The following is a 17056-nucleotide window of genomic DNA, read 5'->3' as shown; positions in this document are numbered from 1 at the left end:
GCAATTTCTGAGCATAGAGCCAGGAGGAACCCCTGAGGGCTGCCGGGTGTGAACCAAAAACCAAAAACCAAAAATAAAAAAAAAGAAAGAAAGAAACCGAAGGTCTGTGTCCTGTTGTTGAAGGCCTGAGGAGGAAGGACCCAGTAGATTTAACCTTCGTAATCACTCCTCCAGATCTTTAGGGATAAATGTGAAAGCAGAAGGCAGAGGGAGAGAGATAGACACAGAATAGTCCCACTCATCTATGGGTTTTAAGAAAAATTAAAGACATTCCTGTAAGAAGGCCCAGAGACAAAAGTTCAGGGCTGGAAGGCCTAAAGGTCTGGTTCACCATTTGAAGCTCACCACAAAGAGTGATGAATGCTGTTAGGGAAAAAACTACACTAACAACTAGCACGACAATGTTAAAGAATGAGAGAAGGAAGGAAGGAAGGAAGGAAGGAAGGAAGGAAGGAAGGAAGGAAGGAAGGAAGGAAGGAAGGAAGGAAGGAAGGAAGGAAGGAAGGAAGGAAGGAAGGAAGGAAGGAAGGAAGGAAGGAAGGAAGGAAGGAAGGAAGGAAGGAAGGAAGGAAGGAAGGAAGGAAGGAAGGAAGGAAGGAAGGATATTTCGGACATATGTGAGGCTTTAGATTAGATCCTGGGGGGCTAGAAGGTGGTAGTGAGTATTTGAGTATTTCAGACAGTCACCTTTCCTTAAAGGAAAACAAACATTTAATAGAAAGCTGCTCTGCTTTCACATTTTTTAAAATATAAATCTTTATTTAAGGGCCCGGAGAGATAGCACAGCGGCGTTTGCCTTGCAAGCAGCCGATCCAGGACCAAAGGTGGTTGGTTCGAATCCCTGTGTCCCATAGGGTCCCCCGTGCCTGCCAGGAGCTATTTCTACCACCTTCTAGCCCTTCCTTCTTTCCTTCCTTCCTTCCTTCCTTCCTTCCTTCCTTCCTTCCTTCCTTCCTTCCTTCCTTCCTTCCTTCCTTCCTTCCTTCCTTCCTTCTTTTCTTTTTTTTTTTGGCCACACCCAGTGGTGTTCAGGGGCTATTCTGCACTCTGCTCAGGAATCGCACTTGGCAGGCTTGGGGGACCATATGGGATGCCAAGAATCGAACCTAGGTTGGCCCTGGGTCAGCCAAATGCAAGGCAGACACTATCTGCTATGCTATCACTCCTGCTCCTCTTTTTTTTTTTTTTTTTTTAATAATATTTATTTACTCACTTTTTTTTGGGGGGCACACCCATTTGACGCTCAGGTGTTACTCCTGGCTCTGTACTCAGAAATCGCCCCTGGCTTCAGGGGACCATATGGAATGCTGGGGGGGGGGGGGGATTGAACAGCAGTCCATTCTAGGCTAGGGCTTGTAAGTCAGACACTTTATTTTATTTTTTTTTTGATCAAATGAAAGTGAAATATTTATTTGAAGTGCTCCAGTGAAAGCCCCCCTAAAAAGAAACCTCACTCAAATTCCTGCTCCAAAGGCCTGACAGGCTGAGCTGTCCCTGGCATTACCTGTGTAGTTCCGAGCTTTGGCTACACTTCTGACTCACCCAACCCCCTCCCGGAATGAATTCATGTACAGAAAGCAGAAGCTTCTCGCCTAAACAGCCCTGAGACACAGGATAAAAGATTCCCCCAATTCAATGCTAAGTGGGTCTCTCTAGGTTCTCAATAAACTCACTTTATTTATTTAGCCTGACTTCTGCTCTCTGGTCAATTCTTTTTTTTTTTTAATTAAAAGTACATGTTTATATTTTAAAATACACATCTTCCATCATATCTCATTACATCATTACATCAAAAAGTGTAGATCAAAGTTTTTTCACTCATTTAAAATGCAGTAAAATATCTCCATACAGATTCATCACAATTGTTCATGTATCTATAATTCTTTGTCAATACATTTAGTATAGTTCAAATTATACTTATAATCTTATATAACACATATTACATATATATCATACAATACCATAACAGGCAAAACAAATAAAAGCTAGGATAGATCATTAGAATAATTAATAGATGTGATTTTTTTCAAACAATATTTACTTTTTATTTTATTATTCCTATAAAATAATTTTTATAATTATCTTTATTTAAATACCATGATTACAAACATGATTATAGTTGTATGATTACAGTCATGTAAAGAACACCCCCCTTCACCAGTTCAGACACTTTACCTCTATTGCCAACTCTCCGGCCCCTGTTTACTCACTTTCTGATCATAATGCCCTTCTGATTTCTGGTTTTGGTTTTTTGGACCATACCCTATGATACTCAGAAAATTATTCCTGATAAGCTCAGAGGACCTTATGGGATGCTAGAGATCAAATCCAGGTTGGTAGTACGAAAGGCAATTACACTACCTGCTGTACTATCATTTCTTTTTTACACAACTTCGTGGCACTTAGGTGGGATGCTCTCTGATTTAAAAGTCACTGAATAAAATCAGCTAGCTCCTCAGTTATTCGAATTAATTTCGTTGTTGTGTTGGTCCACATCTGGTTGTACTCAAGATTTACTCCCAGGGGCTGAAGTGATAGCTCAGCGGTAGGGCTTTTGCTTTGCACGCTGCTGACCCAGAACGGACCTCAGTTTGATCCCCTGACATTCCATATGATCCCGAGACAGGAGTGATTTCTGAGCATATAGCCAGAAGTAATCCCTGAGCGTCACCGGGTGTGCCCCCCCCCCAATGATTTACTCCTAGCTCAGCTCAGGGACCATTCATGGAAGCATTCAGTTCTTTAAAAGAAGTACGAGTAGCCAGAACAATAATAAAGTGAATCAAATGTTTGCCTTACCTATAGCCAACCTGGATTCCATCTCTGGTACCCCACATGCTCCCCTGAGCCCCACCAGGAATGATCTCAGAGCACAGAACCAGGAATAATTCTTGATTATTACCAGGTGTTGCTCCCAAATAAGAACAAAACAACAACATAAAAAGGAAGTACCAGGTGCTATAAAAATAGTAAATATGCAACTAATCTACTTTGGAAAATCCAGAAGGGATTTCTATAAGGAGGCAATAACATTACCCCAAGTGATGAGAAGAAAACTGGGGTAGATAATAAATAGTAGAAGGGTCAACACATGGAAATCCCAAGAGGCAAAGGGCAACCTAATCCTCTGGGGAAAAGCTAAGAAGTTCTCTATGGCTGGAGAATTGAGGATGAGCAGCAAGCTGGAGTGGAAAGGTGAGAAAGGCCAGCAAAGACCTCAGATCATGAAGGCCCTGTTTGCTAAACTATGGAGTTTTAACTTTAGTCTGAAGTCTTTCAGAGGGAGGATCTAGTTTGAATCCCAGGAGTAAAGGTATTTTATCCTGCAAGATTGGTTTGTATTAGTAGGTGGAGAAAGAGCAGGTGAGTTTGGAGGCAGAATCTTGTTCCACAGCAAATGTCCCGGATAAGGCAGCACCTGCAGAGGGAGCCAAGAGCTTGAAGGGCCTGAAGCCTACCAGAGCTGCTGACTGAGCCGATGCAGGTCCTGGAACCTATCTGAATTCCTGATTGGGCACATGGATTGGTGGATGTGGTAAAAAAATGTTGGAGTTTAAGAGGTATTATTATTATTATTATTATTATTATTATTATTATTATTAATTATTTTTTGGTCACATCCAGTGGTGCTCAGGGGTTACTTCAGGCCCTGTGCTCAGAAATAGCTCCTGGCAGGCTCAGGGGACCATATGGGATGCTGGGATTCGAAACACCATCCGTCCTCTGTCAGCTGTGTGCAAGGCAACACCCTACTGCTGTGCCATCTCTCTCTCTGGCCCCAGGTCTTGCCCTTTAAATGTTTGCACCAGAACCAGATATTTCTCTTACAGACAAAAGCATTATTAGTAGTCCACTTTGATCAAACGAAACTGGAGAATAAGCTTTAATCTGTGGCCTTCTTCATATGTCTCAACTTAATTTTATCACTCCCCCCCCCTCAGTTATTGCAAAGCTAGTCACTACCAGGCATCCCTGGGGGGCAGGCCCACTGGAGAAGAGCTGAGAAAGATCCCTGTAGCTCGGGGAGATTGAGCTCAATCACAACAGCTTCTCCGAGGTCTCCAACTGACTGAACTGAGGATAAATCACTCCTGATGGGGAATAGAGGTAGTCTGTTCCTCCCAGGGTTTTCTCTCCCTGAAGGTATATGACAAGTTTTCTGCATTCTAAAGATAGAAGATACGGAAGAAAGGATCCTTTGTTGTGCTTGGAATTCTTCCTTTTGGGGCTTCAGCTCCAATTGCTCTGTGCCTGGATCTGAGCTGTCAGAGTCTTCATTTAGCTTTGGTCCCAGCTCCTAAACCACTCCTTCCCTCTCCAGCACTGGCCTAGGGGTGGGGCACAGAGCCCCAGGGTGCTATGCAATCTTTTGCAAAATCTTCTCAATTTACAATGTTTATCCTGGGCTTGAGCGAATGCACTGCGGTAGGGAGTTTATCTTGCACCTGGCCAACCTAGGACGGATCCTGGTTGGATGTCCAGCATCCCATAGGGTCCCCCAGATTGCCAGGAGCCATTTCTGAGCACAGAGCCATGAGTTACCCCTGAGCGCCACCTGGTGTGGCCCCAAAACCAAAATAAGTAAATAAATAAAATAAAATAAAATAAAATAAAAATACAATTTTTATTCATCTAAGTTTAAGTTGAGAGAGTACAGTGGTTATCCTATAAGTTCCTTTGAGCCCCAACAGGAGAGACCCACCAGGAGTGATTTCTTAGCACAGAGTCAGGAATAATCCCTGAATATCACCATGTGTGACCCAAAAGCTAAAAAAAAAATAAATAAAAATAAAATGAAACAAGAACAAAACCTATCTAAGTGGAAAATATACTATCTTTTGTTTTTGTTTTTGGGCCACACCCTGTGATGCTCAGGGGTTACTCCAGGCTGTGCATGTTCAGAAATCGCTCCTGGCTTGGGGGACCATATGGGATGCCAGGGGATCCCACTGCGCGACTGCTCTGGTCCCGAAAATATACTATCTTGAATGTGCATTTAATAAACAACCTACTAGGGGCCAGAGAGATAGCATGAAGGTAGGGTGTTTGCCTTGCATGAAGAAGGACAATGGTTCAAATCCCGGCATCCCATATGGTCCCCTGAGCCTGCCAGGAGTGATTTCTGAGCATAGAGCCAGGAATAACTCCTGAGCACTGCTGGGTGTGACCCAAAAACCAAAAACAAACAAACAAAAAAAAACCAAACCAAACCAAACAAAAAAATAAATAACCTACCAAACATTATAGCTTTGTCTGATGTACCTTAAACATGTTCAGAACTACTTACATTAGCCTACAATTGCAAAAAATCATCTGACATAAAACTTATTTTCTGAAAAAGTGTTGAATAGCCTGTAATGCATTGGCTCCTAAACTGAAAGGTAAAAATAGAATACTGTAGTTCAAAATCATCTTTTCTACTAACTGCTTATAATTTTCATAACATCAAAGTTGAAAACATCCTAAGCTGAGCCTTGGAATTTAGGGACTATCTGTAGCATCCTTGCACTCTGCCACATATTTGTAAGCAATCCTTTTTCTTTTGCTTTGTTTTTTTGTTTGGGGGCCACACCCATTGGTGCTCAGTAGTTACTCCAGGCTCTGAACTCAGAGATTACTTCAGGCAGTGCTTAAGGGATCTTATGGGATGCTGTGGCTGTTCAAACCCAGATCGGCTGTTTGCAAGTCCTGAGCCATGCCTGGTGTACTATTGTCCTAGCTGCTGTAAGCATTTCCTTTGTTAAGACCCCCTTGCAATATTCAGATTTGAATAAGCCAACTAGTTCTTGTGGGAACTCTTTCTCTTTTCCCAAACCCTACTCTCCCACTATCTCCCCCTCTTTGTTTCTGTTTTTGGCTCAGAATTTGCCCCTGGCTTGGGGGGACCATACTGGATCCAACGGTCCTTCCTTGGCTAGCACTTGCAAGGCAGACACCTTACCTCTAGCACCACCTCTCCGGCCCCCTTTTACACATTTCTTACAGAGACAGGATGTAAAAGAGTAGTTGGTCATTTTATCTCGGAATGAAGGGTCTTGAATTTTTTTTTCCTTACCTCTAGCACCACCTCTCCAGCCCCCTTTTACACATTTCTTACAGAGACAGGATGTAAAAGAGTAGTTGGTCATTTTATCTCGGAATGAAGGGTCTTGAATTTTTTTTTTCCCATTAGACTTAGACCATTTTTTAAATGGTGGCAAGACCAGTCACCTAATTGCTTCCACAGCTGTGAACTGCACCAAAGCAGAAAGTTTTAGAATCTCAATGCTGGCACGTTAAATGTTCCACTAAACAGCCTGTGGAAAGAGTCATACAGCATGACCACTCTTTGTAAGTAATCCTAACTGGACAAGAATCCAGTTTTGATCTCTCTCTCTGCTGTTTTTTTTTTTTTATTTGTTTATGCAATGCTTAGGCTTATTCCTGACTGCGTTCAGATAATTACTTGAGAGACCAAATGAAGTGCTGAGGGGGCCTGTGCAAGTCAAACCCCTTACTCCTGTACTACATCTCCAACCCTCAGCCCCCTTTATTTTGCATCTTATAATTAAGAAGGTCTCCAAAAATTATGAACTCAGAGGGAGTTTCACCTCCATATAAACAAGTCATTGAGGATCATCTTCAGTGACCCCCCAAGACCCTTGCAAAAAGCATAGATGTGTCACTAGTTGGTTTGGAGGGAGATATGTCACTAATCGGTTTGGAGGGTTTGTTTGTTGTTGCTGTTGTTTTGCTATAACCCGGTGCTCAGAAATTACTTCTGGCCGGTCCTAGGGTCCAGATGGGGTGCCAGGTATGGAGGCCTGAGAGCCAGGTGGGCAGCGTGCAAAGCTGGGGTTGACTCCAGATGGGTTTACTCCACTGATGCAAAATGCAAATAGACTGGAGCCAAAGGACAGAGAAGACCTAGTCGCCTGGAGGCAACTTAAGGCCAGGGACTCCCCAAGAAATCTCTCCCTAGGACCCCAAGTCCCGTGTCTGCGTTGTTCCAAGAATGCTGAGCCGGCCAGCAAGAGCCCCAGCTCGCTCCACGTGTCCCGTCTTCTCCCTTCCCAGCAGCCTCCAGCCTTGAGAGGAAAAAAAATAAAACCATCTGACAACTCACAGTCTGCGAACTACAACTCCCAGCAGGCCCCGCGCGCGGGGTCCTTTGATCCCCGCCCCTCCCGCGGCCACGCAGGCGCAGTGGAGCCTCGTCAACAAGCCGGGCCGGGCCCGACCGCGCGCGCGGCACGATGGGAGATGGAGTCCTTCGAGCCATTAAGAGCCCTTGGATCAAGCGAGGCGAAAACTACGATTCCCGGCGGCCCCAGCGCGGCTAGAGGGTCACGTGACGGGGGCCGAGCGGGCGTGCGTGCCGCCGTTGATCCGGTGCTGCAGTGAGGAGGTGGTTGTCGCCGTGTTGTGTGTGTGTGTTGTGTGTGCGTGCGTGTGTGAGTGCGTGTGTGAGTGAGTGCGTGTGTGCGTGTGTGCGCGTGTGCGCGCGTGTGTGTGCAGGGCGCTGCTCGGCTCGTGGTGGTCGGTGACTCGCCCCGACGCCGCCGCCGTCGCCGCTGCAGTGGCCGCTCCCTGGGCCGTCGGAAATGAGCGACAACGATGACATCGAGGTGGAGAGCGACGTGAGTCCCGGGCTCCCCGTGCTCCTCGCGGTGCTCCCCACGGTGCTCCCCACGGTGCTCCCCACAGTGCTCCCCCCTGGTGCTCCCCGCCGTGCTCCCCACGGTGCTCCCCGCCGTGCTCCTCCTAGTGCTCCCGGGCCCCAGAGCGGCCTGTTGTAGTTGGCCAGGCATTGGGGAGAGCAGGCAGGCAGGCAGGCGTGCGGCCTTGGGGTCCCCCGACACCCCCTCAGCCCCAGGACCACCCTGGCCTGGCCTAGGACGGGAGGACTACAGGAGGAGCCGAGCCCCCCCCATCCCATTGTCCGGATCCAGGGGGGTTAGGGCAAGAAAGACCTGGTCCCCTCCCTGTGCTGTGTACCCCTCTTTTCTGGGGGGCCCCTCTGGAGGGCTTGGAGGGTGTGGGAGAGTGAGGGGAGCTGGGGAGTTTGTTTTGCACAAGCCCCAAGATGCTCTTCTGCCCCCACCCCCCAATCCCTGAGGTACCAGGCAATTGGGGATGAGGGGTGCCCAGGCCCTGGACCCCCCCCCCCCTCAGATCTTGATCTGATCCTGGATGACTGAGCAGAGCTACACACACACACTAGTGGGTGGGACATTTACACACACACACACACACACACACACACACACACACACACACACACACACACACCTGCCCCACAGAAGGAGAGATGGGGTAGGCCTGGGGAGGAAGGATGGGGGGCCCTGGCTGACACCCCACCCCACCCGCCGCTTCCTCCTTCGTCGGCATTTTCTTTTCTTTATTTATCAACTGCAAGGTGTAAAAATAACTTCTATATTTTCTATTTTTTTTTCTCTCTCTTATTTCAGGAAGAGCAACCGAGGTTTCAATCTGCGGTACGTCTCCTACTCTCCATTTCATTTTTCATTTCCGTTCAGTTCTAAGTCCTTTTTTTTTGGGTGGGTGGGGTTTGAGATCTCGAGACAAACTGCCTTCTAGTATTTTTACAGTAGTAGCGGAAAAGCTCTCCTGTTATGTACGGTATTTATATATACACACTGTGAGGTGAGGCCTGATTCGGGCTGGGGCGAAGCAAGCGCATGAATCTTGAGTTGTTAGAGTTTCAGGTGGGAAGTGTGTAGTGTCTGCAAGTGTCTGAGAGGAGCTGTATGTAAAGAAGGGAAGTCCTTTCCTCTTATTTTGCTTTTTTATATAGATATCTTTAAGATGGGAAGGTCGTTGGCTCGTGTAAGTGGGAAGTGAGAAATACATTCTGAAGTGAGTGGCATTATTTCTAGGCTGGCGTGGTAAGATTTGTCTTGGGACAAGTGGATTCTGAAACGTCTGCATACTTGAGAAGTTCTGCTTCATGTAATAAGCACTTAACCAAAAGTCATGTGACTGCCATAGACCTGTAGCATTTAGCCTAGCGTGATATTACTCTGGTGCATAAGCTGGAAACAGTGGAGGAGTCATAGAAAAGTGACACGTACAGCTTATTGTGCAGGCTGGCAGTATTTGGGTTGAAGGAGAGCGATGATACAGTAGGAAAGTGATTGGACTGGCATGGCAGAGAGGCCTAAGGGGAACTCCCATAGGATTTGGGATGGATGCTGTCTCAGGATACTGTAATACTAAAGTTTTGGGTAGATTGTTCTTTGGTTTGGATGGAGGTCTTAGGAGGTCTTAGGAGGCTGAGGAAGAAGTTGGGTTTTCTGTGAATAAAAAAGAAAAAAAGGGGAAAGACCAGAAACATAATAAGTGATTCTCTAAGAGGAGTATAGAAGCATATCCTAGTGTTGAGTTGTCCAGGGGTGTTGAGTGAAGAATACTGTAGAGATAAGAACAGACGGTGTTCTGGAGAGTGCTTGTCTCTTCTGAAGTGGCAACCTCTAAATACCAGTGAGTTACATAGGAATCAAGGTTCGGCGTTTCTAGATAGTTCGATTTTATGAATGATCATCAGTTCATATTTTAACCCGTTTTGTCCTTTGTTTGCTTGTTTTCTTGGCGTTAAAGCATCGAACTACAGTGCCTCACACATGCAAGGCATTAACTACCACCAGGGTGTATCCCTCCCCTGCCTGGTTTTGATCTTTAAAATGACAAACGAGACAATCATGTCATGGGGGGCTTATTAGAATTTGCAGGATGTCACTTTAATATCTTGTGTCTAATAAGTTAATAACCACAGAACAAAAGCAAGCACTCTTGTGCCTGCCCTTCATTAGAGCATGCAAACATGCTGCAGGTTATACCGTCAATGGTAGCATTTAAAAACTATATTTATTGAGAGATTATATTGCCCTAAGACTCAACGATGCAGTCATTACCATGGGTTGTAAAAAGAGTTACTAAAAATATATTGGTTTTTGTTTCTTCTTGAAGTCATGAGATAAATTTAAATTGATATTTGTTTGGGATTCAGTTCCTCCCTCCTTTTATAAAATATTTAATTACTTTAGTTCTTAGTATGAATAAGTAGTTATATGTTTAGAACCCAGTCAATTTAAAATAAGTTTTTTTCTTCATGTTTCCAGTTCAAATCTGCTGTTTAATTAACCAGAATTGGAAGACAGGTTAGTTAGGCTTCCCTTTGCAGAATCATTTGAATTGGAATTATGTTGACTTTGGTTTTGAGCCACATTCGGTGGCACTCAGTCTCCTGGCTCTCTACACTCAGAAGTCATGCTCAGGGGACCAAATGGGAAGCTAGGAATCCAACCTGGTCAGTCACATGCAAGGAAAACATCCTACCTGTTGTGCTATGTTTGCCCCATCTCTTCTTTTTTTTTTTTTTTGGTTTTTCAGGCCACACCCGTTTGATGCTCAGGGGTTACTCCTGGCTAAGCGCTCAGAAATTGCCCCTGGCTTGGGGGGACCATATGGGATGCCGGGGAATCGAACTGCGGTTGCTATCTTTCCTTGGCTAGCACTTGCAAGGCAGATACCTTACCTCTAGCGCCACCTCGCAGGCCCCTCGCCCCATCTCTTCTTTGATATTTTGACTCACTGTTCTTGAAACTTTCTTGCTTCTCAGAACAGTCATCTACATCGGTATTGATGTAAATTGGCTTATTAAGTTAAAATGTTTCTTCTCTTGTATTATGCTAAACTCATTCTTGTATCTGAATTATATAGTTATTTGGTTTGGGGGCCATACCTGGGTGGTTACTCAGGGCTTGCTCCTGGCTCTGAGCTCAGGGATCCCTCCTGCCAAGTCGACCTTATGGCATGCAAGGGATCAAACCTGGGTCAGCAGCCTTGCAAGGCAAGTGCCTTCCCTTCCTGGTCCCATAACTGGATATTTTAAATTTAGTACTAAGTTGCCTAGGATTTTACCCTTTCGTTTTGGGGTGGTGGAAGTGGGTGGAGGGAGTGGGTTTGACTGTTTTTATTTTATACATGTTACTGAGACTTTTGTCTGTTTTGGGACTACACTTGGTAGTGTTTAGGTATTGAACCTGGACTCCCTTATGCAAAGCATGCAAGGCATACCCACCAGCCTTCTGACCTCTATTTTCTTGGTCTGGTTGAGAACTTTTATTTTCTTACATTTTTGGAAATACTGGAGTTGAACCCAAAGTGTCACACACATGCATGACAAATACATTACCTTTGAGCTATAATCCCTCTATCTCTTGTGATATGTTTAAATACTTTCCAGAAGAAGGAAACTATAATAGAATCAAGAAAAGCAGAGTCTTTAGATGTTTTGTTTTGTTTTAAGACCACACTCAGCAGTGCTCAGGGATGACTCCTGGCAGTGCTGGGGGGATGATGTAGGGGACCAGGGATCAAACCTGGTTGGTCACAGACAAGGTAAATGCTCTACCTGCTCTAGCATCGCTCTGGCCCAACAGCAGAGATATTTTAGGTTAACTTCACAGTATGTCAGGCAATTATCAAGAAAATGTAGAATAAAAAGTGATTTTAAGGTGTCATTTCCTTTGAATGTATCTGTTAGATTCTTAATACTTAGGGTAGGTAAATAAGTACCTACCTACTTTGGATAAAAACTCATTCCTACATTTTGCCTTAGGTCAGAAATGGATGGAGATTAGTGAACAACGAAATGTTAGGACTAGAGAAGAACTTTTAAAATAGTTGGTACAAAAAGGCACTGGAAGTCTTGATATAAAGACAGTCATGTTCTAAAATGCCACTACCCAGAATAATAGCTCTGGCTGTCATGGGAAATGTAGGATGCCCTGATAAAACAGAGTAGGAAGTAAGGCCAACTAACAGAAAGTGAAACCGATCTAACAAATATTTTTTTCTACTGCCTCAGTGCAAAGGGAAAACATCTTCATGAACCAGTAAACTATGTTAAAGGAAGTAATCCCCAAATAAGTTTTTATTACTGAATTGAATACATCTTATACTCCAACTGATGTTAAGTTACTGTTGGAGGAAAGGTTGCCTTTTAAAGCAATCCTGCTTTATTTCTGTTTGGGATATTCCTTTTGGTGGGAATGGGAGGAGAGAGAAGAGAGAAAGAAAAGAGAGTTAGTTTTTTCTTGAAGCCCCAAGTTTTTTCAACTTACTGTCCTTCCTGAAAGCAGAATATGTTAGTTACACACGTTTGGGGATTTTACAACAGTGTAATTCCACTTCTACCTATTTCTAGATATATTTGGTGTGAATTTTTGTATGGTGTTTCTGGAGCCCCACCTACTATGCACAGGGCTTACTCCTGAGTCTGTGCTTAGAGATCACTCCAGGTAGTACCATATGTGATGCCCGGGTCCTAACTCTGGTGAACTGCATGCAAAGTCTTACCCTCTCTGTTCTATATTCTGGCCCTCTGGTATGAACTATTTTTAACTTCTCAGTGCTCTTTGCTTTTTCAGGAATTGCAGAGTGAATAAGGGAATGAATGAGTTTGGTTGCTTTTGAGTTTGGGGGTTATTCAGGAGACTGCTGTTATCCATGACAGAAGTGCTAAAAGTTAGGTGTACTTTGTGCTTAAGAGAATTGACTAAGATGGAGAAATGTCAGGTTTGACTCCTAACTATGCTGTTTGCAAGACCACAGGATGTTCTGCTTGTGTTTTCAACATGTCAGTTATGAAGTAATTGAGAAAGAGTACAACTTGGTTTTCAGTGAAAATTTCTTGATCATCTTAAAAAATTCTTGTGAATAACTTAGTTGTATAAGAGCTTCCTATGTAATTTTAGGCACCTGATCTTTTTTTTTTTTTGGTTTTTGGGTCACACCCGGCTGTGCTCAGGGGTTACTCCTGGCTATCTGCTCAGAAATAGCTCCTGGCAGGCACGGGGGACCCTATGGGGTGCCGGGATTTGAACAAACCACCTTAGGTCCTGGGTCGGCAGCTTGCAAGGCAAACGCCGCTGTGCTGTCTCTGCGGCCCCCTGATCATTTTTTAAAACTTGATGAAGACACTTGTTTTTGGTTTTGAAATGTATGCTCAAGAAGTTGCCAATAGCTTTCTATTAAGAATCTTTTTGAGGGCCGGGCGGTGGCGCTGGAGGTAAGGTGCCTGCCTGCCTTACCTGCGCTAGCCTAGGAGACGGACCGCGGTTCGATCCCCCGGCGTCCCATAGGGTCCCCCAAGCCAGGAGCGACTTCTGAGCGCATAGCCAGGAGTAACCCCTGAGCGTCACCGGGTGTGGCCCAAAAACCAAAAAAAAAAAAAAGAATCTTTTTGAGTTTCTCATTCCTGGCTGCTCACTATTTCATGTCATTTTTCTGTTGATTAACATAAGTATATTTTAGAGATTCAGTTTTTTCTACTTCCCATCAAAATTAACTGTTCGATAATTTCTGATGTTTTGAGTTCATGTTAGTGATACTTATAACTACAGTAAACTTTTCCCTGTAAAATGCAGTGTGAAATAAAATGTTACATTTATGAGGGGCCGGTGAGGTGGCGCTAGAAGTAAGGTGTCTGCCTTGCAAGCGCTAGCCAAGGAAGGACCACGGTTTAATCCCCTGACGTCCAATATGGTCCCCCCAAACCAGGGGCAATTTCTGAGCGCTTAGCCAGGAGTAACCCCTGAGCATCAAACGGGTGTGACCCAAAAACACCAAAAAAAAAAAAAGTTACATTTATGGAAGACAGTAAATGGTCAGTGCACAACTCTGCTCAAATTTCCTATATACTAAGAATTTTCTATATTGTCATTGAGAAAATTCCCCTCTGGACAGGGTTAGGTATTAGATAGCATGCAAGAAATGGCATTGTTCTGGAGATGCTCATGCCAATTTGAATAATGCAACACTATTACCTCTTGCTATCTTTGCTTCCCTCTAGAACTTGTAAGAATTAGAATGCTGACTGATGTAATGCCTTCAGTGGCAATGTATTTTCTATGCAATGAGTTGGAAGTAATTTAAAGAGACTCTCTTCACTTTTGAACAGAACTTCTTAGCTTGAATAACCTCCTGCGAATTTAGCAACTTCCTGGCTAACAAAAAAAAAAAAGACAACACTGGCTTTCAACATTTAGCAACACTTAAAATGCACATGCTGGTTAGAATGAGACTTAGGCTGTCAATGTGAAAAAGTTTGTTGGAAATAAAACTGGGGAGTGAAGAAAAACTTTGGCAGAGAGTCAGAGCTGGAAGTGATTTAATGCTAGAGTTTCTGTTGAGTATCTTTGGGCCCACGCTTGAGTATCATTCACTCATTTAGTATTTCTGTTACTCTGGAATGCCCTGTCTGAACCATAAATCTAGCTTGAAGAGCAGCAGCATCCCATCAGTACTCTTAGAGGATGTATGAAAAGATATGTGGAAAAAAAAAAAAAAAAAAAAGAAAAGATATGTGGAGGCCGGCTGTCAGCCCAAGAATGCTTCTATTTCTATAATAAGTCTTCTAGAATTGAGCATAATTCCACGAGGATGCTTTTGGAAAAGGTTAGCACCCATTTCCATTATCTGACATTTTTTTTTTATCAGTATAAGAGTGAGAAAGCTAGTTCATCCTTTTTTTGTTTTGTTTTGAGCCACATCCTAATGGTGCTCAGGATAGATTCCTGACCCTTTACTCAAGATCATTATTGGTGCAGGGCTCAGGGAACTCTGTGGGATGCTGGAATTGAGCCCAGTTTGGCTACATGCAAGGCAAGCACCTTACCCCATATCCTCTCTCTCTCTCTCTCTCTCTCTCTCTCTCTCTCTCTCTCTCTCTCTCTAGTTCATGTAAATTAACTTTAAGATGATTGGCCTTCTTCACTTTTCTTTTTCTTTTTTTCCCTTTAACTCGTTTTGACTTTGTGGAAAGTTCTCAGTTGCCTTATACTGGGATTGTCTACTCCGCTTTCCCATCTCAATTCTGAACTCTGGTTCCTGTGGAAAAAAAAAAAAGGATTGCCTGCAAATGAAGACAGTTACCAAGGGATTGATCCAGCCTGGCAGCTGACCCTCCATTGGAATGAATGAGGAGTAGTGGGGAGAGCAGAGTTGGGGTAGATGGCTTTGTAATTTAGAAATGTTTCCCAAACAGTATTCCCAGCTTGTGTCAAGGTCTTTCATAGGCTCTTTCAAGGCTCTAGGAGTTACCATTAAGTTCAGAGTTGCCCAAATTTAGGCATGTTCATTCTGTGTATTTTCAGCTTGCTCTTTCAAGTGAGACTGGGGGGGGGGGGTGGTCACAAAATTACCTGATTGCCATTGTCCCTGAGAGCTTTAAAAATTGGTTCATTGTAGCAGCTTGGGGATTAACATGGCAAAGGGATTGGTTTAAGATTCCACTCTTACACTGGCTAAATTGGACCTGGAACCACCACAGACATTCCATCTACTGCTTTGAGAACAACAGTCCCCAGCCCAATCTTTCTACCAGGCAGTGGACGGCTGCCTTCCCTTGTTGCGCCAACTTCTCAGACTTGGCTGGCTCCCCAGATGAGAAGCCAAGATTTCTGCTGATGGTCCACAGCCAGATTCACTTACAATCCTCTAACGGAAAGGCTTGTCCATTTGAGTCCTTTCAGGGCGCAGTGAATGGGAAGGGAGTAGAGCATTGTGGGGATGATCTTGGTGTTAGATTATACTTGGCTCCACCCTGGCAGCACAGGCCTGTGTGAAACGAAGTCCAGCTCTGTGCTAGCTGTTTATGATTTGCAAGACTTTCACCAAAAGAAAACAATTAGAATTTTATTTCTATCAGTAAAAGGGATGGTTGGGTAGTTGGTGTCAGCTGCTTCTGTGCACAATTCCTGATCTGGGAGGAGGGCCAGGAATCCCAGTGATTTAGGAGATCCTGTAGTATCTCAGGCTGCCGCTGGAGACTAAAATTGGATATTAATTTGCATGTAAATAAACCTTTTTAGGGAGTAATAGCAAACAGCAACTGAGTGATGCCAAAAACCCTCATCGCTCAGCCTTTTAGCTTAAATTAGAACTAGGTTAGAACGAAGCCCCACTCACCTATGGAGTTGACCAGGAGCAGGGAGTTAAAGTGTTTGAAAGTGTTCCTCTCCCTTAAATTATTTTAGACTACTCTTAGAAAGTCAGTCACTTTTTTTTGCTCTGCTTTCCACTTCTAGCCTCAGTGTTCCCTCAGTTTCCCTTGAATTCCAGATATCCCTGGAGTTTGGCAGAGCTCTTGGACTGTGAATTTAGACACATTAGAAGAGATTTGGAATGCTTTAGGCCTCTGTCCCGAGTGGTGGTCGGTTGGAGGTTGGAGAATCCTGTCTGAGAGACCCGGAAGTTCACTGCTGCTGGCAGCCTCCTCTCGAAATGAATTAAATAATCTTTTCCATGAGACTGTCTTTTGTCTTTAGAGTAGATTTTTTTTTTTTTTTTGGTCTGTAGAATTTTATCTAGTACAAGGATTCATTTGAGGTATCCTTGTGCAACACCAAGCTTTTTACTCTTGTTGCTTCGTTTCTTAAACCCCTGACTCTGGGCCCAGAGAGAGAGCACAGCGGCATTTGCTTTGCAAGCAGCTGATCCAGGACCAAGGGTGGTTGGTTCGAATCCCGGTGTCCCATATGGTCCCCCGTGCCTGCCAGGAGCTATTTCTGAGCAGACAGCCAGGAGTGACCCCTGACCATTGCCGGTGTGGCCCAAAAACCAAAAAAAAAACAAAAACAAAAACAAACCCTGACTCTGTGGGTAAGTTAGAACTTTCTGAGTTTACGTGTACAGCCTTTTCTTTACATAGTCAATATAACTTTTTGTATTCTAGGTAAATTTCCAGAGTTTATTACTTTCCATAAGTCCCAGAGTACAGATGTGATGAAGTTCTTGCTTTGGATTAAGTGTGTTTTCATGTTTCATCAGAAGGCAAAGACCTTTCAGAGGAACCTCTTACAGTTCCCATATAGTTTCTTCTCCTGCACTGTGCCGTGCTTGAAGCCCAAGTATTGTGCAACTCTCTTTGTTGGCCGCAGTCTTGCTCTCTAGTTGATTGTTCTTTGTGATTCTGAGGAGAGCAGGATAAAGATTTTGGTCTGAGGGTATTTAGATGCTGCCAAATAATCTGGCCTTGTCACAGGTGCCT

At 44.1% G+C, this 17056-nt stretch overlaps 1 protein-coding gene across 3 annotated transcripts in view; it reads left to right on the top strand.

The window, feature by feature from the left end:
• The first annotated feature begins 7345 nt into the window (after positions 1 to 7345).
• Positions 7346 to 17056, top strand: part of MAX (MYC associated factor X) — a 30579-nt gene continuing 20868 nt past the window's right edge. For 2 of the 3 annotated variants that reach the window (XR_007493837.1, XM_049770505.1), the window contains exons 1-2: positions 7346 to 7619; positions 8451 to 8477. Coding sequence is in view for 1 of the 3 variants with exons in the window: in XM_049770505.1 (XP_049626462.1) it covers positions 7584 to 7619; positions 8451 to 8477 (63 nt within the window). In the remaining 2 variants the exon portion in view is untranslated. The remainder of the gene's footprint in view (positions 7620 to 8450; positions 8478 to 17056) is intronic. The other variant, XR_007493838.1, reaches the window with a different exon arrangement.

This window comes from Suncus etruscus, chromosome 3 (assembly GCF_024139225.1).
Source record: "Suncus etruscus isolate mSunEtr1 chromosome 3, mSunEtr1.pri.cur, whole genome shotgun sequence".
Taxonomy (NCBI): Eukaryota; Metazoa; Chordata; class Mammalia; order Eulipotyphla; family Soricidae; genus Suncus; species Suncus etruscus.
This window is presented reverse-complemented; position numbering and strand designations above follow the sequence as displayed.